The sequence below is a fragment of the Malus sylvestris genome, chromosome 10, assembly GCF_916048215.2.
Source record: "Malus sylvestris chromosome 10, drMalSylv7.2, whole genome shotgun sequence".
NCBI lineage: Eukaryota > Viridiplantae > Streptophyta > Magnoliopsida > Rosales > Rosaceae > Malus > Malus sylvestris.
The window spans coordinates 36,716,811-36,742,776 of NC_062269.1; the positions used below are offsets into that span (position 1 = coordinate 36,716,811).

The 25,966-nt window shown below is 37.7% G+C and overlaps 4 protein-coding genes across 4 annotated transcripts; 2 read left to right on the plus strand and 2 right to left on the minus strand.

Moving 5' to 3' along the window:
• The first annotated feature begins 1,209 nt into the window (after positions 1–1,209).
• On the plus strand, positions 1,210–3,459 carry LOC126587119 (pentatricopeptide repeat-containing protein At1g11290, chloroplastic-like). Its single transcript, XM_050252092.1, has one exon. The coding sequence runs from the start codon at positions 1,257–1,259 to the stop codon at positions 3,378–3,380; it is 2,124 nt and encodes a 707-aa protein (XP_050108049.1). The 5' UTR covers positions 1,210–1,256; the 3' UTR covers positions 3,381–3,459.
• LOC126587120 (uncharacterized) lies at positions 3,401–5,870 on the minus strand. Its single transcript, XM_050252093.1, has 3 exons — positions 5,105–5,870; positions 4,315–4,612; positions 3,401–3,782 (listed from the first exon to the last, which is right to left on the minus strand). Exons 1-3 carry the CDS (start codon positions 5,759–5,761, stop codon positions 3,721–3,723), a joined length of 1,017 nt encoding a protein of 338 aa, XP_050108050.1. The 5' UTR covers positions 5,762–5,870; the 3' UTR covers positions 3,401–3,720.
• Positions 5,871–6,893: 1,023 nt separating this feature from the next.
• LOC126586556 (uncharacterized) lies at positions 6,894–9,361 on the plus strand. Its single transcript, XM_050251407.1, has 3 exons — positions 6,894–7,261; positions 8,175–8,287; positions 8,941–9,361. Exons 1-3 carry the CDS (start codon positions 7,126–7,128, stop codon positions 9,025–9,027), a joined length of 336 nt encoding a protein of 111 aa, XP_050107364.1. The 5' UTR covers positions 6,894–7,125; the 3' UTR covers positions 9,028–9,361.
• Positions 9,362–9,859: 498 nt separating this feature from the next.
• LOC126586555 (endoplasmic reticulum oxidoreductin-1-like) lies at positions 9,860–14,123 on the minus strand. Its single transcript, XM_050251406.1, has 10 exons — positions 13,674–14,123; positions 13,238–13,369; positions 12,833–13,088; positions 12,562–12,672; positions 11,931–12,049; positions 11,686–11,790; positions 11,326–11,528; positions 10,985–11,108; positions 10,139–10,470; positions 9,860–10,044 (listed from the first exon to the last, which is right to left on the minus strand). The coding sequence occupies exons 1-10, from the start codon at positions 13,818–13,820 to the stop codon at positions 10,041–10,043; spliced, it is 1,533 nt and encodes a 510-aa protein (XP_050107363.1). The 5' UTR covers positions 13,821–14,123; the 3' UTR covers positions 9,860–10,040.
• Positions 14,124–25,966: the final 11,843 nt, after the last annotated feature.

Consider the following 25,966-nt stretch of genomic DNA (forward strand, 5'->3'; position numbering starts at 1 on the left):
TTCCTTCTTCTTCTTCGTCGTCTTCTTCTTTTTGGAAGATTTTTCGGGTGAAGGGTTTTAATTAATTTAGGAGAAGAATGAAGAGAGGTTTTGAAGGAACTAGCAAATCATTGGTGTGGGGAATTGATCGTCAATATTATTGCGTTTTTCAATTGGGAATTAATGGTATAGAGTGACATAGATTATATAGGGCTCAAAGGATGATTAGGGTTCCAAAAATAGGGATAGGAAGGATGGGTTTTGGAAACGTGAACCAACCAATATATTGCAGGCAAATCCATGTTTGAACATGTCTTAAAACGAAATTTCAAATGATGGTTTTTTTTTAGCCAATGGAATCCATGAAACTTGTTAAATGTTTTTGTTTTTTTTTTTTCATTCAAAGGGATATCAATTTTCATAAAATTAGGAAGGATAATAGAAAATTCGTACCGTCGTTGTGAAGCCACATATTTACACCACATTGGTGCATTGCATGATATGGCAAATGATTCCTACAATCACTAGTCAATGTGATGAATTCATTAATTGATGTGTCAAGTATACATCATCTGTCACGCTAAATGGTACACCAATATAGTATCTGTAGCATTTTCCATGTAGGTTACTTAAAAATAGAGACCAACTTGCATTTCACCCAAAATAAATTTTCATTCATCTTATAGTACAAGGATACAGAGAAATTTTCCTCATAAAAAAATAAATTATATATAGAGAGAGAGAGAGAGGAGAAAAGAAAAGGACAAAAAAAAAGATCCCCCTTTCTATTTTTCCAAGTACAATTTTGAAATCGCTTGAGATTTTGATAATTTGTGTGAGTGTTGATGTTAAATTACTTCCACTTGATTCAAACTATTCAAAAAGCATCATCACCTCTTCTATCTGGAAATCGGTACGTGCATACGTGATGTCACATTGATTAAGATAGTTGTGTTCGTCGATATACCCGATTTTAAATTTCATTCTCGCACATATAAGTATAACGGATTTTCTAACTAATTAAGATTGATATATTGTGTTGTGTGGCTATGTGTTTTTTTATGTGTTCCTTATGCTTCCATTAAATAAATAGAATTTTCTAAAATTCTCCCGAACATGAAATATTTCGAATTTTCAGCCATGAAATTTTTGTTTAAAAATTAAAAAAATGGAGATTAAATCTTTTTAAAAAAATTAGGAGTTTACTGTGCTGTGAAGCAGGAGGCAGTTTTTACAGCACACCAAGAATATGCCCATTGGCCTCACTTCTGCCTGACATGTTTCAACGGTCACCACATATTCTCCACAGCCCTCGCCTCAAATGCCTTCACTTTCCCGCTACCCAAACAACCCCTTTCAGCACGCTCTCCTCCCTCTTCAGCCTCTGCACCGAACCCAGAAAGCTCCAGCAAATCCACGCCAGGTTCGTCCTTCAGGGCCTGCACCAAAACCCAACACTCTCTTCCCAACTCATCGACCGCTATGCCAACCTCGGCCTCCTCGGTCGTTCCGAACAGGTCTTCAACTCTGTCACCGATCCAAGTCCGATTCTTTACGACGCAATCATTAGAAAGCTGTCGGAGTTTGGTCAATTCGAGAAAACCCTTTTGGTTTACAACGAAATGGTCATGAAATCAATTTACCCAGATGGATATACTTACCGTTTTGTTTTGAAATCGTGTTCGGATGCTAGAATTGGGGGAAAGATTCATGGGCATGTGGTGAAATTGGGTATTGATTCGTATGATTTGGTGGGTGCTGCTTTGGTTGATATGTATGGAAGGTATGGTGGATTTGGGAATGCAGGAGAGGTGGTTGATGAAATGTCTGTTTGGGAGGGTGGTTTGGATTTTTCGATTTCTGAGGCTTCGCAAAGCGGGAAAGCAATGGAGAAACTTGAGCTTGAATCGGTTAATTCAGTTACTGTGATTAACTTGCTGAGATCAAGTGTGGATTTGAACTCACTGAAGGCGGGAAAGGCTGTTCATTGCGTGGTGGTTGTGAGAAATTTGTGTGAGGATTTGTCTGTGAATACTGCATTGTTGTCTATGTATGCCAAGTTGGGTGATTTGAAATATGCAGAATTGTTGTTTGGAACAATGCCTGACAAGGACTCTGTTGTTTGGAACATAATGATCTCAGCTTATGCTCGAAATCGGCATCCTAAGGAATCACTTGAGCTATTGAGATGCATGGGAAGATCAGGGGTTAGAGCTGATTTATTCACTGCAATCCCTGCAATTTCGTCAATTGCGCAGTTAAGAGCTGTTGATTGGGGCAAGCAAATGCATGCTCATGTGATAAGAAATGGTTCAGATTATCAAGTTTCTATTCACAATTCTCTTATTGACATGTACTGTGCTTGTGATGATCTGAATTCGGCACGAAAGATTTTCGACTTGGTGCCTAACAAGACTGTGGTTTCATGGAGTGCAATGATCAAAGGATATGTATCCCATGATCAGAGTCTTGACGCGCTTTCTCTCTTCGCCAAGATGAAAGTTGATGGATTAGTTGTCGATTTCATTACAGTAATTAACATCTTGCCTGCTTGTGTGAACCTTGGGGCACTAGAGAATGTAAAGTACCTTCATGGGTACTCAATGAAACTCAGCCTCAACTCGCTTTCATCTGTTAATACGGCGTTTCTAGTCAGCTATGCGAAATGTGGATGCATAGAGATGGCCCGGAAGCTTTTTGACGAAGAAAACATCAACACTAAAGATGTAATCACGTGGAATTCTATGATTAGCGCGTATGCTAAGCATGGAGACTGGTCTCGTTCTTTCGAGTTGTACCACCAAATGAAGAACTCGAGCTTGAAGCCAGATCAAGTAACCTTTCTAGGAGTACTGACAGCCTGTGTAAATGCAGGTCTTGTTCAAGAAGGAAAGGAATGTTTCAAGGAGATGGTTGAAAAATACGATTGCCAACCAAGCCATGAACACTATGCTTGCATGGTGGATCTGCTAGGGCGTGCCGGACATGTCAACGAAGCCAGAGAGCTAGTAAAATCTATGCCTTTCAGACCGGATGCTCGGGTTTGGGGGCCTTTGTTGAGCGCTTGCAAGTTGCATTCGGAGACTGGAGTTGCAGAGTTCGCTGCTGAGAAGCTTATAACCATGGAACCGAAAAATCCCGGAAATTATATATTGCTTGCCAACATATATGCTGCAGCTGGCAAGTGGGATGGAGTTGCTAAGATGAGGAGTTCCCTCAGAAACATAGGCCTGAAGAAAACTCCCGGACTGAGCTGGGTAGAGATAAACGGACGTCAACATGAATTCCGAGTAGCGGACCGTTCTCATCCGAGATCCGACGGTATATATGGCATATTAAGAAACCTGGAGTGGGAAATCAAGGATGCAAGAGACAGAGATAGTGTATGGAAACAGTCATAAATTCCGATTTGTACATTGGATTTGGAGGAACATTTTAGCCTTCACTTAAATTCTTAAACACATTTAAGTTTTGATTTTACTTCCATAAAGTTTTACTCAAAACTCAAACAGAATCCAGAAATACAGATAATAAGCTCACGATTAAATGCTTTAACATCGATCTAAACAAGTTCCAAGGCAAAATTGATATGTTGGATCAACCAACGCCACTTTCGGTAACAACTCTCATGCTTCCAGTTTCTCAGCAACGCCGATAAACAAACAGGCACACGCACAGGAAGCCATTACAAAGACCGTCAAGCCAATTTCCGTTGGTCAGCTAGTTTGATTTGGTTATAACTTATGTTTCTGCATCGTGTTTCTCTTCTGGAACGCTGTTTCCAACCTGTGGCCGTTTGAATGCTGTACAAGAAGGAACGAGAGAATAATAAGAGAACTGGCCACTTGAAACAAGAATTACAGAACAATTCTACATTCATAAACATAATCGCATATTCACATTGCAGCATCGGAGCAGGTAAATTGGAAAATCAAGATAGGTACTATGGTACAACACAAGCAAATCCAACTGTTCGGGAGAAAAAGATTAGGGTAAAGTACAAAAAACTACCTCAACTATTGGTGTCACGACACTTTCATACCTCATCTTTTAAAATTGACAATGTCATACCTCATCTTACGAATTTGTGTCAATGTCATACCTCCATCAGTTTTTCTGTTAATTTCTCAGTTAATTGTTGACGTGGCTTGATCCGAGACCCATTTTCTATTAAAAAATTATTAAAAACTCAAAAAAAATCATTTAATTTTTTTTTTCGTACTACAGTACAACACAAGCAAATCCAACTGTCTAGAACAATACAACTAATAATTCACTGTACATGACATCCAACAATAAAGTTAAATCAAGCAAGCACACAAGCAGAAATCTTACATTTAAGAGATGATCCAGCCAGACAAGTAAGCCTTGATTTTGTGTTAGCCTCGGCCAATGGATTTGGCTTCTCGGTAACAGCCATGCGAACATCCCAAACACGTATAATCCCATCTGACGAGGCAGATGCCACAAGATAGGGATCCTCATTGACTTCAGCACCAGCTTTGCTTGTAAGCGTAACAATTCCCTTCACACGGGTAGGATGTGCACCCTCAATGCGATATGCAACTTTCCCACTGTTTGTGTCCCAAGCTGTAATACTCCGGTCCTCACCACCGGTAAATAAAATTCCATTCTGTCAAACATTAAAATGTAAACTTAGGCAAACTGAAAGGTGAAAGATCTTACCAAAAAGCAACGCAATGGAGCAATTCCTTTAAACAAATGGAAGTTTACAGGCAGTATAATAATGGGTAATAAATACTTCCCCCATGGGTTGAACCCAACAGAACTACCCCATATACAACACACACATATAGCTTTGTGTAGGGTTCAATTTGGGAATGCCTTTGGAAGGGCTAGAAGCACTCTTAAGATAACCAAAGGCGCTTATGGCAGTGTTTGGCTTGGTGCTTTCTAGAGAAGCACCTGCAATTCAGAAAAGAGGTGCTTCTCCTGGAAGCAGTTGGACTTTTAACCAAACTTTTGTTGTGCTTATAATAAAACAAGTTCTAGCATAAGTGCTTATGATCAGCAGATAACACTAAAGACTGATTACTCACATTATCAATGTGCAGACCATAAATTGCAAAAAGGATACAAATTTAACCCGGAACCGAAAACTCACCTCACCGGGTTCAATGCACAGAACCCGCTTCGAATTCTCGAATTCACAAAGCAACTTAGCATCCTCAGCCTCATGAACCATCACCTTCTCCTCCATAGTCATATAGAACTTCTCTCCAGAGAAATCATAGCTCACCAAGCTTGCCTCCTTGGCCACTCTGCAATAGAAGCTCCTCTTCCCCCTCACTAAATTAATCATCGCCAAGCACTCGTCTTTCCCCACCGTCAACGCCAGCTTCCCGGACGGGTGCAACGCCACGTCGTTAATCGCCTTCCTGTGCGGCTTGAGGGTCTTGAGGAGGACGAAGGGGTCGGCCTCGTAGATGCAGAGGGACCCCTCGGCGTCGGCGGAGATGAGGTTGAGGGGGAAGGAGAGGTGGGGAGGGGTGAAGAAGGAGAGGGAGGTGACGGTGGCGGAGTGGTCGTGGAGGGAGCCGAGGGAGGTGGCGGAGGACATGTTGTAGAGGTGGACGGTGTCATCGGTGCCGCCGGATGCGGCGGCTGAACCAGCGGTGGCGACGGAGGTGATTGAGGAGAGGTGGGAGGGGTAGGAGAAGAGAGGGGTTAGGGTTAGGGATTGAGAATCGGGGCTAGGGTTTAGGGGTCTGAGCTTGAAGCCCCATATGAATTTCTCGTAGGAGCCGGCGATTAGGCTCATGGTGGAAATTGGCGCCGGCGGTTCTGCTGATTTTGCTTGATGTGTGTCTGCGAGGGTTTTAGGGAAAGGGAGAAGGGTTTTACTCTTACATGGAATTATTTTTTTCGGTTTTTTGGCCAATATGTTCCATCTTATTTACGTAATTGCTCACTTTAGTCCTTAAGTTACCGTTTGTTACCTAGGATGGGATAGAACGGAGTGCGACGAGACGTTTTATGCGTCTAAAACGGGTGGAACGCGTTGTTCTATGAGACGAATTTTAGGTGAATTTTCGTTTCGTCTCACCCCCTGAAACGACTCGTTCCACATATGTGGAACATAAAATTATAACATCTCCGTCTCATTCTTCTTCCTCCTTGTTTCCATCCGAAGACATCTTTACTCCCTCTCTGTTCCGTTCTATCCTGTCTCATCCCGTCCCGTCCCATTCCGTTCCGTCCCGTCTGCATACCAAACGATACCTAGGTACCGTTTGGTACGTGGGACGAGACAGAACAGAGTGGGATGAGGCATTCCGTCCCATGTTTGGTGCGCCTAAAATTGTGGAACGCACTGTTCCACGAGACGAATTTTGGGTGAATTTTTGTTCTGCCTCACCCCCTAGAACGACTCGTTCCACATCTGTGGAACACAAAATTATAACCTCTATGTCTCCTTCTTCTTCCTCCTTGTTTCCATCCGAGGGCATCTTTGCTCCCTCTCCGTCCGTCCCGTCTCATCCCGTCTGCATACCAAACGATACCTTGAAATCAATAGTAATCTCTGATTTTGTTTATCGTCAATTATTTTGATCATTACGTGAAAAATTTCTATTATTTTTTCTTTTTGTGAAAAGAAAAATCATTGGCTCATTATTTATTAAATTGAGAGCATTTTTATCATTTTGGTCTTTATTAACATAATTTTTTACAAAAATGCTTGACAATAGACAAACTCGGAAACCAGTTCTATTAATTTCAAATCTTAAAAATCAAAATAAAGAGTTAAATCAATCGTATCATCATTTTAGATAAAAATTCTTATTTTTTAAATGACAAAAATTTGACCCAAAAAGCCCAAAGGACAGGTGAGAGGCCCAAACAAACACAACATGTTTGAGACTCCAGGGGATACTAGGAAACGGTCGTGAGTCCGTGTCCGTGTCCGTGTCCATGGCATAAACCGCAAACGGAAGAAGAGATGTAGAAGGGTCAGGGTGGCACCTTCGCCGTACAATGTTGTCGGCTTACCTAACTTGTTTACCGATGTTGTACTTACAAACATAAACATAAACATCCTTTGGTAATTCCGAGCTATTCGTATTAGTGTGATTTGGCCGGAGAGGATTTCTAGGAATTCCGAGAGGGAAAGGGACCCCGTACCCAATGGGTCAAGAAGAAGAACAGCAACAACTGCAGCAGCGACAAGGAGAAGAAGCTCCTCCATCTTCTTCCCAGGCGACCTCTCAGGAACCCTCCACCCAAACCGCCCCTCCTCCTCCCCCGTTCGATCCCAGTCGAAGTAACCCTCTCTCTCTCTCTCTCTCTCTCTCTCTCTCTCTCTCTCTCTCTTTCTGCAACTAATGTTTTTAAGATGCCTTTTTTATGTACCTGAATTTTTTCCATCTGTTTTTTTTTTTATTTATTTACTTATGCAATCTGGGTTTATTGAAAGGTGTGGAATTTCAGAATCTAAGTTGGGTTTTTGCAGGTTGTATAATGCGATTTAGTTAAGGTTTACGTGTTAGAGTTTGTCAATCTGTTAAATTTTATGTCGGGCGAGTTCTTCTTATATTTGAAATATCGGGTCAGTGATTGGGGTTTCTTGTGTAACTACGTCTGTGTTAAAAGTAATGTATTTCCCTGTAGGATGTAGGAACAAAGATGAATCCTTGTTCTTATGTTTCACATATTTCCATGTAATTTATGATTGAGAGTTCTGTAATCTTTCCCAATCTCTTTGTGATGGTTTTGATATGAAGCTCAGAAAATGCGTCGATACTTCAATAACTGATGATATATAGTTCGTTTGAATGTGCTTTTAAAATGACTAAAAGTGTTTTTAAAGAAATTTTTTTTTGTTCCAAAAGCCTTAAAATGCTTTCTACAAGAAACACCACAGTAAGTGGTTTTCCAATATTTACTAGCATTTTTACTGAAGATTGTTTCTAAAAATATTTTCATCAAAAACGCTATCAATTATTTTAAAGGTACATCCAAACGAACTCATAATTTGTCATGCGTCCAAATCACATGTTGAAATTCATTCCCCAATTCAAGTGCTATCTCTCCTTCGAAAACTTCAGATCAAATGCGCTGTTCTTGCCATTTACGGTTAAAGTGGGGTTTGTTATTTGTTCCTTGTGGGTTCCGAGCACTGACATTGTAATGAACCTTTAGAAAGAACCTAACCTTTGTCATATTATTTTTTGAAGTGAATGGCATCATCAAAAGAAAGGCTTTGATAAAAGAGTTAGCTGCTGCATACCATGCAGAGTGCCTTGCATACTGTCAAGAGATTTTGGAACTTCAAAGGAAATCGGATGAGGTCAGATACGATGCGCTCTTATTTATTTACAAGTTTCTTTCGATTTGTTGTTACTCATTTGATGAACACGTTATGCATGTTTAAGCATTATGGAATCCGTTAATTTGACAGTACGGTCTATTTCCCTCATAAAGTGATCTGTATATTCGAATTAAACAGTTTGTCTAGGAACGGCAACAAAGCAAAGGGAGGGTCAGTTTTTCCGTCCCCACCTTGTCCTGCTAATGGAGTTGAAATGGGTGGCGGGGAGATGTTACTCTTGCTCCCTGAGTATTCTGATGAAACTGGGGTTCGTTTGATTAGAACGAACCCCAGTATAAGCACTCTCTCCATCCCTAGACTCACTCCCATCGGGACTGGTCCGCATGGGGCTTGGCTAGTAACGCGTTGTTGACTCTTGGCTTAAGGCGATAATGCTATATAGAGTAGGTTGGAGTTTGGTAGGTCTACGGTGAATAGTTTTCCCGTTCTATGGTGTGAAGTATATCTCGGAAACTTATTACGCGTTGAAAAAATTGCTTAGTTCTCATTAATCTTCTCGATTAAGGAATTTCGCTGATGTATGTCACGATTGCTGGTTTTAAGTTTTACGTATAATGATGATTTCCTTTCAATTGGTTCTCACTCTTGGTGGATTTTGAATATGGTTGCAGCCATTTATTGACCTGAAACCTCCGGAGGATATGAAGAAGGAGATAATGCGGCCCCCCAAGCGTCTAAAGACCCCCGCTAGACACTGATACTGTTGTTAGCAGCTTACTCTCGGATATGCACAGAAAAGTTCCTTGAAGCGTAGTTCCCGATTTTCGGTTTGTTTAGGCACAACACAGGATACAAAAGTTTATCATCTCATATGGCGAATGTAAATTTCGAACGATGCCCGAAAAATGCCCGGTTATTTTGGTCATAACGGTTGCAGAAGCAGCAGTTCGTAAAAATTGGTAATCGCAAGGGAGCTTCCTTTGTCTAGTTTTGTGTAGGTTTTACTTCAAATGTGGATCAGATGAATGCTATTTGTCAGAATGTATCTTGTTTGAGTGCATCAAATGCCAGTAACAGGAGGGATTTTTCCAAGTGTCGGGTTTCTTTAGACGCTTTGGACACGTACCCGTTTGAATACTGGACACTTCGAAAAATTTCTCCAGTAGCAGGAAACAAAACTGCCAATATATAGAGTTCGTTTGAATGTGCTTTTAAAATAACTGAAAGCGCTTTTAGTGAAAATGTTTTTGGAATCAATCCTTAATAAAAATACAAGTAAATGCTTAAAAAGCACTTAAAGTGCTTCCTGGAAGAAGCACATAACTGGTGCTTCTTGCAGAAAGCACTTTAAGTGCTTTTGGAACCAAAAAATATATTCTCTAAAAGCGCTTTCAGTATTTTAAAAGCACATCCAAACGAGCCAATAATCATGTTGCAGATGAAACAAAGGGCATGTGTGGGACTGCTTCAGTTGGAAGCACTTATCCACCTGGAAGTGCTTTTGATTGTTAGAAAGTGCTTTTAGACCTTCCAAAAGAAGGCGCAAACATGCCCTCACAAGAATGGTACTTAATAAGTATAACAATGGCATTACCTCGCAAGAAGGTCAAGTAGGGTAATTGTATTTCAAAAGTTCAAAATTCAGTGAAGTACAAAATTTACAATGCTCACGTTGTTTTCCTTTACGTTTGTGTAAACACCTATATCCCTTTGCTGTTTCTTAAACGATTTTGAAGATGTTATGTTTCGATGTCTCGCCAATTAGTTCTCCTTACCTGCGAAAACATGGGTAATCCGCTTAGCAACAACAAAAATCGAAGAGCTAGAACAGGAAGGGAGATCAAACATGTTGAACATCAAGTTACCTACCTACGATTTAACGATGCCCAAATCCTTTGCAATGGGCAACTTGGGGCTGGTGTTTTAAATATTGACCCCCACATCCTTTGCAACGGGCAACTTGGGGCTGGTGTATTAAGCATTGACGCCCACATCCTTCGCAACGGGCAACTTGGGGATGGTGTATTAAACATTGACGCCCACATCCTTTGCAAGGGGCAATTTGGGGTGGTGGGTGAAGAAACCTGCCCTTCTGCGAGCATTTCGGTTGATGATCCCTTTTCATTAACAAACTTGACAGATTCTGAGAGCCGATTTAGTAGGTTCATCAAGGCAATCACCTCATTCCTTTGCAGGTGCAGCTGAAGAACAATACAATAGAGTTCAGTTGAAATACAGAGTGTGTCGGACACTCGATTACACCTACAAATTATGTACAAATGACAAGTAGTATTTGAATCTTCATGTGGGATGCAGATGCACCTGCGGTCCGCAACACAGGAGTCACAGAGATGACCATACGGTCCATTCCCACAAAAATCACTCTTGATGTTGATGGTAAGTTTGTATGTGCCATATGTCATTTTTAACAAACTAGGAAATGATGTCGACATGGCTTACTGCGAGTTCCATAATTAGGATCCATTAGATAAGCCATAAAATCACAACTAGAATCTTAACCTCTACCATAATTAGGGTCGATCAGATAAGCAAAAAAATCTTGGTTACCATAAAATAGCTCTAAATCAAAGGCAAAAGACTCAGGGAAAAGAAGGGTCCATTAGCAAACTTTTGAGACCTTACTAAATACCACTGCAGGAAACATGTTTCTTCAACCGAGTGCCATACAGAATTAGCTTTTAACGAGATACTTACAGTTTGAACAGTGTTTTGTTGACCGTTAACAGAGAAGAGGATTTTAAGTGCGGTGCCAAGACCAAGGACCTGAAGCTTCCCCCAAAGTCGACATTTTTCGCATCCGACACAATCCATCAATGCACTACAATGATAATGCAAACATTTAAATTAGTCACTTAAATGATATGGTTCTGAAGACACCCGCCCCCAAAAAACATACACACACTCATATCCATCAATGCACTACTTACATGATGCCAGTTAAAAATTTGGGATACCTTCAACATTTTCTACGAACATGATAATCATGATCAACCACTATATATAAGACAGTAAGGCCAAAAGAAAAGCTATGATACCTAATGTTTCTGAACTGTTTCTGTATTTTCTGCTTTAGTTCAGGTCCACGCTGGCCTTTCCACAGCTTAGCTTCATCAAATGGGACAGGGCAAGCAGCTTGTAGATTGGGATTATAGAGTAGCTGTCTCACCAAGGATTGTGTCTTCAGATCCTCAGTAGGATTACCAGTGTCATATTCAGCATGTTCCAAGTAATCTGCAGCCTGAATGCATTTGACCAAGATTGATATTATTGTCTCAGAAAGATAAACAATATGAAAACGTAAAGTGAAAACTATTGTCAGTAGACTCAGTATGCTTCAGTATCCCTGCCAGTAAGAATAACATAATACTTTGAAAAGGATTCTAGCTTACACCCACCTTTGTCACTGCTCGGAGAACGAAGAGATACGTGAAGTACAAGTTTCTGACACGGTCTGGGTATCTTAGGACCCGATCATACAACAATGAGAGATTTGGACCCCACTGAAACAGAAATTTTAGAAAGAAGAAAAAGAAGTAAGATCTTTACATAAAAACAGTATGAAATGTTTCAGAAACCATGGAAACTGTGTTGTCTGCATAAAATGTAAGTTTTAAAAGAAATGATATATCAGAACTTGTACCGTCTGTGTAGTTTCATCAAGGAGATAATCGGAAGCTATGTGGACTGAAATAGAGGAATGAAGACCAGATATCAACTTGTACAGAATTCTTTCTTCAGCGCATAACTCTTCAGATGGATCTAGAGATGAAGTTGAAAATGAACACGATACTTAGTCTTAAATACAATGAAACATGCAGTGCAACTGTCCAAAATATTTACACTAAGTGTATAAACTGAAATATATCTCAGAAGAACTGCTAACTTGTAATTTTAAAAATAAGCATACTAGTCAACTGAAAAACACATGCAAACATTTTGAATAGGAAGATCGAAACCCACTACGTAACATAATTACGGTCAACAGAAGTTAATCTGCTAATGAATAGACACCAAAAGTAGAATGGAGTACAACCGGAAATGGACACAATGATATCAAAAGATCCCGGCGAACCCAAGTTATATGATTATAGTGCCCGCAATAGTCCAACAAAAGGGCTCATTAAGAGCTCCCACTAAACTTGTGCAAGTAGAGCAACTTTTAAGAAGCTTTAATAAGCATTTATCGACTAACTTACATGTCTAGAAACAATAGACAAGAACATTTTAGTTACATTCACTAGAGTGAAAAAAAAAAGGAGAAAATATCTTACATTTAGGACAGTTCTCTGCGTAGACAGCATCCCATATCCTTCTAGCAGATGGACCAGTGTAGCCGGTATATCGTTCAGGATTCAGTTGAAGATTCACATATGTCATCTCAGCTGCAAATTTAAATGTGCAGTTAATCATTGCAAACACAATAAAATATTTTAAAATTTTCAAAGAAGATACAATTGGCAGGAATGGCATTCAACCGCAAACATAAGCTAACATATACGAAACATAACTGTTAAGTTGAGAAGGAAAAGCAAGGATACAAACCATTGTCTGTCTCATCGTCATTTGTCCAGGGATTATCTATTTCTGTCCATCCTCTGAAAGCTTTATTATCTAGTGTACGATCAACAGCTGCTTCAGGCTTTCCCTCCTGACAAACAAGATCATCCACTGGAAGGCCATGATAGGGTTTCTTGAATGACTCGGGGAACTCACTATCTGGGCATTCGCATACACTGCAATCCCGCAGACGGCACATACCATCATCAGGCCAGAAAGGGCAGTCGCACCATAACTTAACCTAATACAAATCCACAAATCAGATACACAGCAGAACAACCGAGTGCTAATAATAAATTTCAAGAATCGTATACAGCAGCAAAGCATCAAATATTCGATTAATTGATACTCAAACATGCAAATCGAGCCAATGTATACAAATCATCTAACCTTGAAATACCGGAAGAACGGTGTTTTGACAAGTTCTTGTAGTGATGGATGCAGAACTTCCTTGTTAAGATGGTCTGCGGTCTCGTAATCACAACAACAATCCTCCACTATCCCACTATACTTATGCGTTTCCTACACAGATCATAACAAAATCCCAATTTTAACAACCAACAGAATTAAAATTTAAACTTTCACTAACATCAAGTCCAATTTTTGCACATATTCAAACAACCAACCATTCATCTGATCAATGTAAAGCAGGATTTAAATTCAGCACAATTCTTATTAAACAATTTCAACAACATACCATCTTACTTACAATGACCAATAACTTAAAGCTCAAAACTTTCACAACCAAAAACAAACTTTTCAATTTTCTCATGAAATTTTCCCTCTACTTTCTCGGCAACCAAACAGAACGTGCAAGAAACCACACCTGAGTACAATTGCAAGCCTTGTTAGACCGTCCAAAGAACGATATCTTCGGAGCACGCACGGATGTCATGGCGACGGCAACGAAGACGGCGATCACCGCCCCGACGACCCAAACCCATCGCCTCGGTTTTCCCTTCGCCCCAACCATTAATGCAACAAAAATTGTGAGAAAAAGCCTATAAATCTCAATAAAACCCTGTTTGTTTACCGATAAAATGAGAAGGAAAATTCTGGGATCTGGGTTTTTGGTTTTGTTATCTCTGCTAGCTTAGCTGGGAAGGAAATGTATTTATAAGGAGGGTAAGTTTCAATTGGGAAGAATTAAAGAGCGGTAAGTTTTGTTTGATGGTTTTTGGGGTGATTTATTTGATTTGATTAGGCGGCGTAACTGTGGGCGAGAAGGAAAGTGCCGGGAAAATCAACGGCCGACTGCGGGCGCGTGGGAAACGCCCGAGAAAAATCGGCGCCAGCGGGATTGGGGAAGGAGGTGAGAATTCTGGGCTGGGCCGAGTCAGGAAATATTGGGTTGGATTAGTGTTTTTCGATCCATGCCTGAGATGGTTTTAAAGCCCAAATCTGAATATGCAATGAGCTAAGGGTAATTTGCCCTTCAACTTTTAGCCTAATTTTAATGTCACACAACATTTTTCAATCTTTTCAGTTTCATACAACCACTCCCGTTTTCGTACCAATATCGTACATTGGTCCAACTTGTCGTTACGATTCGTGTTAAATTCTGATGTGGCACATGCGGAGCCCACCTTAGGGGAGTGTTTCTCGCCAAATTTTCGACATGCAGACAAAATAAAAGTGTCATGTAGGATCCACGTGGTGATGTTGAAGTGGATGAGGAGGGTGAATCTGAGCACTTGGATGATGAAGATGATAGTGACTTTGTAGAGGAGGAGTACCTGAAGATGAAGATCATAGGGAGTTTATGCAGTATGTCGATCGAGATTTCGATGGACAAGAAGATGCAGTTCTTGACGGAATGAGGAGGAGGGCAAGGTCATGAGAAGTAAGGGAATTCAAATGAGGAGGTTAGGGAAATGAAAGAAGATGTTGAGGTTAATGCTGAAGTTGTACATGAGCCTGATTACAGCGGTGATGGTCTTCATAGTCTGCATTGAGAAGAGGAGGAATGAGGCATATAGCATGTTACTTATCGAGAATTCAATGAGAAGACTGATACGAAGAACCCGCAGTTGAGTGTTTGATTGATATTTTTAGAGAAGCAAAGCAGTTCAAGAAGGCTGTAAGGACACATTCTCTGATTCATGGCTGTGGAATGTACATTTCCCAAGGAATAAGAGATACAAGGTTGATGCATAATGTAATGGAGATTGGCTTTGGTTTTGCAAGGCTGGGAAGATGGTGAATTCAACAAGTATTCAGATAAAAACTTTGCTGGATCATCACACATGTTGGAGTTTGGGTGAACAGGACCATGAAGCAAGAATGGTTGGTGGAACAGTACTTGGAGAGGATCAGTCTTAATCCAACATGGCCTTATAGTGGAAAGGACTTGTTCATGCAGAAAGTATGACCTCACAGTCACAGGCATACCTTGCACTCATGCAATTGCTGCCATCAACTTTCAAGGGGGGGGCAACCCGAGGACTATATATGTACATCCATGCCATTCCAAGACAAAATACCTGGAAATATTCCCGTTTAATTCAGCCAATGAATGGAGAGATTTTTCAGTGTGATAGGAACATGAGGTGGTACACCATGTGTCATTATACGAACGGTGGGATATGTGTGTTAAAAAGTTAATAACTTAAAAAATACAATTTCCCACCACTTGTATAAAAACACGTGATGTATCATTTGTGTTCCGGTTACAAGGAAAAATATTTCCAATGGCATGTCTGTATGGGATGTGACTGATAATCCACCAATTCAACCTCCTCTGTATACAAACAACCATGATTTCAATTGTGTCAATTTTACGTTTGAGGTTTACTTCCCATACTAATTTAAGTTGTTGTGGAATTTATTTTGTATGAAATAAAGTTGTTTTAGTTGACTGAAAACGTTTTTGACAAAAGTATTTTTCAGTCATTTTAAAAACAACCATGCTTTTAAAATGACTGAAAATATTTTTGACGAAAGTATTTTTGAGTTGAATAAGCTCGAATCTTCAACTTGTAAAGTAAATTAAGAAGCATTATGTCAAACCGTCAGAAGTATATTACAATTACATATAATGTACCTCAGAAATTAGAATACAAACCGAATAATGTTACATACAAAGGGAACTGAAACCCTAGAAGAAAAAAATAGGCAGAAATTATCGGTTAAAAATCCGAAAAGGAAAAAAAGTCGTCTTATAGAACATCAATATTAATCAATTAATCAATTAATCATATTTGCTAACTAATTATATAGCTTCAAGATATTGGAATATTGTTCAACGTACTCCTCACATTCCCAACCATGCAAGCTAAAAATTGCAAAATAGGCCGAAAACAAGCGTCTATAGGATTCCTAACAAAAGCATACCAGCGTGACCCTAATGCCCTCTCCCAGAAGCTCATAATGAAGTTTTGGTTCCGACTGGTGGCCAACAAAGCTGACTGCACGTACGCCGAAGCTGCACTCTTCACCAGCTTGTTCCGAATTGTTATGTTCGAAGGGTCGAATTCGAAGTCGTTTTCCTCCGGAACTGTCGTGCTGTGTTGCGGTGAGTTCAACATGATGTCCTTCAAACTTGTGTACCGATGTTCATCGTCGATTTCAGGGTCCGTTCTGCTGCTTGTTGATGAGTTTCTGCGTAGGATTAGGGCAGGTAGGCTTTTTGTGAGGTGAAGTTCTGCGTCCATTATAATTACAAAGCATGAGAGTTTGATAACGATGAAGTTTTGTGTGCAACAAATATGGGCATTCTGGAAAAGGCCGATCGGGAAGTTATTAGGGTTTTTGAAGGGAAGTTTTTAGGTTAATTCGTTTTGGTTGCAAGCTGTATATTGTGAAAGAGGGAAAGTACTAGAGGTTTCTATGCATGAATTTAGATTCAAAATTAACCAACCCGGTTTATATTTTTGTTCATTGGTTATATTGGTAGATTTAGGAGCTACATTTTTTGCGGGTTTCCTTTGATACAGGACAGTTAAACTTGGAAAATGCTATATATAAAGATTGGTTTTATTTAACTTGCATATGGCCGGTTTATAATTGATGGTGCTAAATTAGGGTTCTTGCAAGTTCATCATGCATCTTTGAAAACCACCCCCCCCCCCTTCCCCCATATATTTGAAGTTTTGAACATAAGTTCTGTTAGCATCGGTGTGCATCGTTGATGTAATGTGAGCCTCTCTTGCATCAGCAGTCTGCATTCACAAACATTTGTGTAGGTGACGTGTGATAACATTGTTCTTCGTAATGAAGATCATTTGTGACTCGATGCATTAATTGATCACATCTCACAAAAATACAATATACTTAGTTGTGATGAAAAGATTACTCATCGACTTTTTCTAAAAATGGAAGACTTTTTTTGAAAAAGAACACTGCGGCAGATTTTCAGACTAATTAAGTTGAGTTTCTCCATTGATGTAGGATGCTCCTTTGAATCTACCCCCTCTCATATCGGTTATAATCCTTCAGTCTTCGGATCGATGAACTAGTTGAAGTTGAAAGGCCGAAGGCCGTTTGTATGTGCCTAGTGAGCTAGTTTTTTCCCTTTCGTTTGCTGTTTGCTTGGCCTTTGTGGGATCCCATTTTAACCAAAAGAGTAACATTTTACGAGAGTTCCGTTTGATAATTATTTTGTTTTTAGTTTTAAAAATATCATTTTAATTTTCAAAGTTTTTGTTAGAGATAGATGAGAGAAATAAGAGTAGAAGAAGAGAGATGGAAAAGGTTAGGCGGGATATGAAAAGAGGTGTTTAGAGCGCGAATGATCTGAGTTAAATGAATGTTTTACCATAATTGTCATTCAATTTAATTACTGTGATGTCAACTTTGTTTAACTTTTATCTCTTCCCAAATTTGGATCAAATTGTCAAATTTTCGTACATGTTGCAGTATCATGTGTGGGATTTTTGTAATCCATTCCACCCAAAACAATCCGGGTTGGGCGGTTCCTGCCCGACTTAGCCCAATAAGAGTATTTGAAGCCTTTTTTGAGATACTGGCCCCTTTTGGGGAGGGGGGGTGGGGGTTGTGTGTTTAGAAATTGCATAATCCGACCATGGGAAAGCTCTGACCTACCAAATTTTAACCCTAAAATAAATTATGAAAAATGATCAAAGTCATGGAGTTTGTTGATTGGTGCACATTTTATTGTAATCATGAGGTTGTCGAATTTGTTGATAACTAATTGTTATCTCTGACCTTTTAAGTGGGAGTTTAAACCACGGAAAATGATGGTTTAGGGGTGAGAACTTGGAACTGGGAAGAGTGGCCACATATTGTAAACCTTTTCCTAGTGATGTTATTAAAATAAGTAAATAAAAAGGTTAAACCACTTTTAATACAAGCGATAATTGAAGATGGTAATCGCACTTAAAACTTCGACTTTGCATGCATAGAATGAAATAATTGCTTTGTACATGAAATGAAAGTATACAAGCAAGAAAATATTGCTTATCAAAGAGTCGGACGTATTTTTGAAAGAAAAAAAAAGAATCGGACATATTGTGCTTGTATTTTAAAATTGTTTTTATTTTTATTTTTTGAACAAACGATATTATCTACACTAAGGGATACGAGATATGATTAGCCTCACAATGGGCTAGCAATGATGTGGTTCAAATTCACATTTGACGAGAATCGAACTTAAGACCTCTCACTTACAAGTGAAGATGAATATCATTAAACCGTAATACTAAGTGGCTGTATAATAAAACTGTTAATTGTGAGAATTGTTTAAAAAAAAAATATTAGCAGTTTGATAACATAACATGTAATAAAATTATTAATAATTAATACTCCGATAAGGTTTTGACAAAAAAAAAAAAAATACTCCGATAAGGGATATAGTTTCTTCAAGTGCATAAGCGCCTATTGCCATGCAATGGAAGCATTCAAATTTACATGCCGTTTGCTAAAAATTTTGTCCCTCAAGTGACAATGCTCGTTTATTAATTCATAAAATTGTTGTTCAGAATACGAACATACCATCTTAACTAGCTTGCTTCATTCACAAATTCAACTAATATATATATTTGAATGATTTCCCTTTACGTGATTTATCTAAAGATACAAAAACCACATACATATACAATACAATTAGCAGACATCAGTGTCAATCTTCCTGCTGATGTGAGCTCTTGAAGAACATCAGCCCTGTTATCCTAGACTAACTTTTATCCGTTGTGGACTGGGTCAAAATTTGTAGGGGCATAAAATCTTATCAAAATTAAGCAAATCTAACAAACCATTATCCACTAGGGTCAATTCCCAGACATTTAGGTGAAATTCAACTAAGCATGTAGGGTTTCCCCTAAAAGGATTGCTCTTCCTATACGTTACGTCAAATGTGTATTCTCCCTATGCCTTGAAATAATAACCACTATTTATGCATCTCTGTCGTTATAATTTGACTTTTTCTTAAATGTCATGATTTTGAAAGCAAAACCAAAGCTCATCAGATCAGGCAAATGCATGGTCCAATTTTGACTACAAAAGCAGAAAAAATCCCCTGAGGCTGAGGAAGCAGTCAACTCCCAAGCTTGGATTTGGACCACTTGTAAAACAAGTGAACAGATTGCTCTCTACCAAACTGGAAATATCTAGTTAGGGTTGAACGTGGCAGACGTTTTATTTATATTTTTACAACGTGCTTATAAAACCTCGCAATAGGTTGTAACTTAATATTTATTTCGCTAAATGTGTATTATATGTATTGTTTGTGTATTTGTATGAGGTGAAACATAAATTGTAAATTTTTAATCAAGCGATGACTGAATACTACTAGACAAACCGGTCATAAACAAAGAGGTTTTAATTATTTATCTTTGTATTTTGTTTTTCTAGCTTTTTATACCACATGTTGCTTTCACTTGCCCGTCACATATTTCCCAAAAGGAAAACCTCTTCTAGAATTTCAATATTGTATTTTAACAAAGATGTTTTTCTTTTAGTTCACTTATCCTCTTTTATTTTATAGAAAATTTGATATTGATCCAATTTCATTAAAATATTTTATTGGTGCGAGTTGCATATTATTTGAGTTTAAGTATATGATCAAATTAAGGTGCAATTTATGTGCAAATGTCAAATTCAATCAACGGTAGAGCCAGACTTCTAAAAAATGACATACCATTTATACTCGAAAGGACCTATAGTATAAGGGAGGGAGAAAACTGCGATCGAGAAAACTGTGACGGACCATTTAAATTGTGTTGTAATTGTAAGTCACACGATATAAGTTTGTACAACTTTGTATCTCCTAAAGAAAGCCATTTAAGACTAAATTTGGATATTAAAAGAAGTATGAAGTTCGTACAATCCCACATAGATATTATTAGGGCTTAGGAGAGAATATTTATACTTTATATTATTAATTAATGAGTAAGCTTGTGCGCGCGTACATGATTGAGCATGTTTGTTAAGATTGTGATTAACAGATAATCAATCCAATTAGTCAGGCGCATGCCCCATTAAACTAATTGGAGCTCTCTTTTTTTCTCTTGGTCCCTTGGACAGCAGAATACATGGCCTTTCTAAAAAATAATAATAACTACCACGGGATGATCCAGTGGTTTGGGACGAATTCTAAACCTATATTTCACACGGTACGTTCTGAGTTGGATTTCTGACGCTAATGAATCACACGAAAATGGCTAGGGAGAGGCTAAAATGTCTCTGTGAGTCTTTCCGACCCCCGAAAATGTGAACTGCTGCAATGAAGCCGCATGTCCATTTAAAAAACCTGGTGTTAGATTAAATATTGATTTTAGTCCCTAATGTGCCCTTAATTTAAAATAATTAATGTGCATTTTATTTAATGTCTCCCATTAAATATTTAAATTTATTAATACACAAATTTTAATTTATTTTTTGACCAAAAAAGAGTTTTTTAATTTATTAATTTTATTTAACATTCTTCAAACTTGAAAGACTCAATTAATGTACCTAAATGTTAGTACCGAAATATATTATATTGAACTAATATATTTAAATGTTAGTACTTAAATGTATGTACCTAAATATATGCACCGAAATGTATTAATATTAAATTAATGTACCTAAATGTATGTACCGAAATGTATGCACTGAAATGTTAGTACCGAAAATGTATTATATTGAATTAATGTACCTAAATGTTTGTATCGAAATGTATGTACCAAAATGTGTGTACCTAAATGTATGTACCGAAATGTATTATAATGAATTTAATATACCTAAATGAAGAAGATAAAGTACATCAAAATATATTGTATAACAAAAATTAGTTTATCTAAATGTTCACAACAAAATATATTACGATGAATGAAATGAAAATAAAAATTAGAATGAAATAAAATTAATACATTAAAAATTAGAAAGAAAAAGATAAATAATTAAAAAATCAAAATATAATTAATAAATGAGGTTATTAATATATCAAGGGACTAAAATTAGATTTTGATCGTACTCATGGTTTTAATCAAAAAGTCATCTTTGCCAAGGATTAAAATGAAGTTTTCTATAAAAAAAATTAATAATATTTTAATAAAATGCACTTGGCTCTGTACTGTTCATTGCAGTCAATTACTATTCATTTAGTTGGATTAAATGGCCTTTGAGCCTGCTCATTTTTTAGGGGTAGAGTTCCTCTTAGGTTTGATACTTAACTGATCTCTTCTTTTGGGAGAACCGAAAAAGGTAATTATGTACTTAAAAGACATGTTTTCATGCAATCATATTTTATGGTCTCACATGTTTTCTTTAAACTAAAAGGGCTAAAGCGATCAAGTAAATGAAATGTTATCATGATATATATAGCTTCGATGATAGAACATTCAAATGAATTGCGATTGCAATTATAGTTTGGCTTTCGCTTCCTTGTTTATGAATTGGAATCAGAAAAGAACATTGTTGCTTCTTTTCTTTTCCTTTTTGAAAGGAGAACATTGTGGCTTTTGGTAGCACTAAAAGTAGTACTCCTTTGTCAAATAATCAAACATGTTATGTGGTTAACAATCTAATTGAGAGTATTGACGGTGTAATGTACTAAACCATATATAGGGTGGGTTAGATTCATGCTATCATACTCTTGGTCTGAAAAGCTAGAGGAGTTCGCTGTCACACCACCAAAAATAATTGATCTTCCAACGTGAAAAATAAAAAACACTAGCAAGGGGGTACAAATGCAGTCAATAAAAGTGAAAAAAGAAACAAGTACAAAGCAAGAAAGAAAGAAAGCAGAAGTCATCAGAAGTAGGAAAGCAAAGCAGTGCTTGGATGCAGTGCAGAGAGGAGCAGCTGCCTGTGCCTGCACCTGCAGGTAGCAACTAGCAAGCAATAGCAACAGTACTAGCAGCATCAGGAGTCAGGAGCAGCAGCATATGAAGATGCATTGCACGATGGGGCTACTGCTTCACGAAGACCGTGACACGTGCTCTGGTCTCTGTTTCTCATCCACTCATCGATATCTCACCCCAACGCATATGTATTGATGCATTACACATCGACACGCGCCCCTGCCTCCTCTCTCTCTCCCTCCTCCTCCTCCTCCTCCTTCTTCAAACCCTCTCTCTCTCTCTCTCTCTCTCTCTCTCTCTCTCTCGAGCGTGTCACTCACAAAGTCTGTCACTCACACACGGACACACAAGTTGGCTTTGCTTAGGTTAACTCAAAATAGAAGAAGAATACTTTCCTCTTTTTTTTTTTCGTCTCATTTTCTCCTCTTTTATAACAATCACGATTAAGTTACGTCAACATCTTATATTAATTTTTTATAAAAATAGAAAAATAAAATAAAGAATATAAGAGAAATGAATGAGAGCTGATGGAAAGAGGATGAGAGAGAATCTTAATCCCTCAAAATAATCCAACTTTTCTGCATCTCCACTTCCTTTAACGTAAGCTTTTTTCATCAACCTTTTTTCTTCCTCATATCATATGCTTGCTTAATTAACTTATGAAAAACTTGGATAAATTGCATGCAGTTCAACTTTTTCAGTTTTGTGAAGTTACTCATGTAAATCAGTAGTTTACGATTCAAACTTATAATTTCGCCAATTTTCGCACATATTTTTTTATTAAATAATGGCAATAAAATGCAAGAAGAACACGTACCCATTTTGTTACGGTTTTTCTTTCACTCGAATAGAGTTCATTCAAGAAAAAAAAAATATGAGTTCTTAAAAAATGGTTCTCGTGAAGTTAGGGAACCAAATTACAGTATAACATGAAATTCGAGTGGTTAAATGTAAAATTGTTTGGCTCGTGTGGTAATTATCCAAAATTTTATCAACTAATAAAATAATTATTTGATTTTTTTTAACAAACCACAAAAGAATTGTACCAATATCATTTAGAGCAGTAAACTTGAGTGCAAAAAATGAAGCACATTGTTTTCGCCAATTTTGCTAAACCCAAGTCTACATTTGTTTAATAGTATATGGTATATGAGATTGGCTTTTGTTTAGTACGAAATTGTATATGTTTCTTTGTAAATTATATTTTAATTTTATAATTGGGGCTAGATAAAGGAAGGAACCGGATCTCCTCCAAATCCTTCAAAACTAAGCCCCCTCATCAATGAATTCGGACTATTGAAATTTGATCAAACGGCTACAAATAAGAAATCTGTCTAAAAATTATAATAATTGTAGCCGTTTGATCAAATTTCAATGGTCCGAATTCATTGATTAATGGGTTTAATTTTGAAGGACGAGGAGGGGATCCGGTTCCATAAAGGAATTAGTAGTGCAGAAGCATAAAGTGGGTACTTTCTTTCTTTGGGGGATTAAATTAATGTTGGCTTCTTTTTACCCGGCAAGTGATTGAGCATGGAACTCTGAGAACACGCCCTCTTAATAAATTAATCAATTTTTTTTTGTTTTTAATTAATCTAAACATGTACGTTAATTTCGTTTTTTCGTAATTACTGTCGGAGGAGACTGTGCATACTACTATGATTTGGATAACTAGTGTTTGTGTTGTGTGCAACCAGATCTAGCAAATTTTTATATGACTCGTTAATCCATATAAAATAATACAAAAATAACAAATTTTTGTGTTAATATGATAACGAGTCAGCTCGTTATCGGATTATCCGTTTAAGAACTCATCAACAAATGGAGTTGTTATTAGGTTATTTGTTAAGAACTAAATAAAGTATCATTTGCCAGATCTAGGCATTAAAAATGATAATTCCTTCTACGATCCGTTAACCCGACACGAAACAACATGACTCATTAACAAATCGTGTCGATATCGGGTCATTTGTTAAAAACTCGTTTTTTTTTTCTTTTGAACAAACAATATTATCTACACTAAGGGGAGGGGGTGGGCTTGGCCTCACAATGGGCTAACAATAATGTGGTTCAAATTCATTTTTGACGAGAATCGAACCTAAAACTTCTGACTTACAAGTAAAGAGGACAACCACTAAATCATATTACTAAATGACACCTGTTAAAAACTCGTTAAGATAACGAATATGACACGAATAGAATAAACACAACCCAATTTAACAGCTTTATGTGCAACTGGCAATTTTCCTTAGTTTTCACATTTTCTATAAAAAAAATAATGTCTAATTTGTAATAGTAAACTACTGAGCTGTCTGACATAAAGAAAAGCATATGACACTGTGCGAATGGTTCCGTTTTAATCATGGGAAATTAAGTAAAGAAATAGTTGTTTCATTATTCTCTACCGTCCTTGCCATCACTTTGGCAATGGTATGAATTATGATTTCCATGCCTAGTACTGTTTTGATGCTAGACCTAAATACAATATCGAAAAATATCACAACAAATTATAATATAAGTAGTTGGTAGAAGGGCAGTGACAAAGTAAGGGTAAGGCCCATAAGGACAATGAAATTGTCCCCTTTTTTTATGTTTTATGCCTCTTAAGTGTGTACTTAGCAAGTTTGTTATTTGAAAATAAAATTCTTTATCTAATTCCGTAATTTATCTTTAAATACAAAACAGATCATAACATTACAAACAAACATAATTAATTAAAATAAAAGGCAAATGAAGAAGATGGTTGAAATTTGTAGGCTTGTTAAGTGTGTTTAATTATAAGTGTATTGTTGAAAACATTTGTACCTTTTTAGATTTTTTTACATTCGAATTAATACATGCTATTGATTTACTAAATTTTGTTTAAATGCATTAGATTGTGCCAAGTGGGACAACATTTAATTTTTAATTTTTTAAACATTGGAAATCCAACGGTCTACAAGGACGTTAGGTTGTGCTTGTGGGTGAGCCCCACTGCTGCAATTTGGCAGCTACAAAGACACAAGCCAAGACAATTCTTGCATGGGTAGCTAAAAGGGCACAAGCTCTTGGCCAAATTGCCTCCATCGGAAACATGGGTGGCGGTGCTCTAATAGTATCAAGACAATTTCATATGATAACATAACATTCAGATAATTGGATGAGTCCATTGATCTTGAGTCACTTTGTGAGTAACTTGGGTAGTTTTTTTTTTTTCCCGAAAGATAGAGATGCATTAAACACGAATATAAATGTTTACATCCTTAGCAAGAGTATTGAACAAAAAATCCAGGCCAATACAATCCCAAAAGAACTCTTTACCTAGCTTGAACACATACTTGGCCACTGAGTGAGCCGCATAATTGCTCTCCCTAGACACAAAGGCAAACACCACTGACGTCAACCTGCGTGCTAGAACCTCAATATCACCAAGAATACAATCCAGACTAAAATCAAAAGGCAGTTCCTTCCTGAGCATCTTTATGATCACCATTGCGTCAGATTCAATGATGATTTTGTTAAAGCCGAGCGATATACAAGCCAAAATGGCCTTGCGAATGGCGTAGGCTTTTCCCGCCGCAGCAAAATCCGGTACCCGGTACCCACCTGGGTAGTTAAGTTTGAGAAAATATCAATGTCGCATGAAACTTAGTAATGAATCCATTTTGGCCTGTTTGTTCGAATGCATAGTCGATTACATCTTCGATTAAGGTGAAATCGGTTCATGTTTCTCACATGACATTCCGGCCTAATTGACAACCCGATATTAGCTAAGCACAAAGATTATACAATGTGTTTAAACTACTGAACCTTAGTGCCTAGAAATGAAGGGTTGGATAAACTATATACGTTGTACTCTAGTTTCAAACCCTTCCCGGACAAATCCAGCGTGGTATCT

Excerpts from the sequence above, each read along its gene's own strand:
- LOC126587119 (XM_050252092.1), top strand. The coding sequence starts at position 1,257 with ATGTTTCAACGGTCACCACATATTCTCCACAGCCCTCGCCTCAAATGC.
- LOC126587120 (XM_050252093.1), bottom strand. The coding sequence starts at position 5,761 with ATGAGCCTAATCGCCGGCTCCTACGAGAAATTCATATGGGGCTTCAAG. Across the intron at positions 4,613-5,104 it reads TGTGCATTGAACCCGGTGAG|AATGGAATTTTATTTACCGG; the intron begins GTGAGTTTTCGG and ends AATGTTTGACAG. Across the intron at positions 3,783-4,314 it reads GGCTGGATCATCTCTTAAAT|CATTCAAACGGCCACAGGTT; the intron begins GTAAGATTTCTG and ends CTTCTTGTACAG.
- LOC126586556 (XM_050251407.1), top strand. The coding sequence starts at position 7,126 with ATGGGTCAAGAAGAAGAACAGCAACAACTGCAGCAGCGACAAGGAGAA. Across the intron at positions 7,262-8,174 it reads CCCGTTCGATCCCAGTCGAA|TGAATGGCATCATCAAAAGA; the intron begins GTAACCCTCTCT and ends TATTTTTTGAAG. Across the intron at positions 8,288-8,940 it reads TTCAAAGGAAATCGGATGAG|CCATTTATTGACCTGAAACC; the intron begins GTCAGATACGAT and ends ATATGGTTGCAG.
- LOC126586555 (XM_050251406.1), bottom strand. The coding sequence starts at position 13,820 with ATGGTTGGGGCGAAGGGAAAACCGAGGCGATGGGTTTGGGTCGTCGGG. Across the intron at positions 12,673-12,832 it reads TGACGATGAGACAGACAATG|CTGAGATGACATATGTGAAT; the intron begins GTTTGTATCCTT and ends TTAAATTTGCAG. Across the intron at positions 12,050-12,561 it reads CGCAGAGAACTGTCCTAAAT|ATCCATCTGAAGAGTTATGC; the intron begins GTAAGATATTTT and ends CTTCATCTCTAG.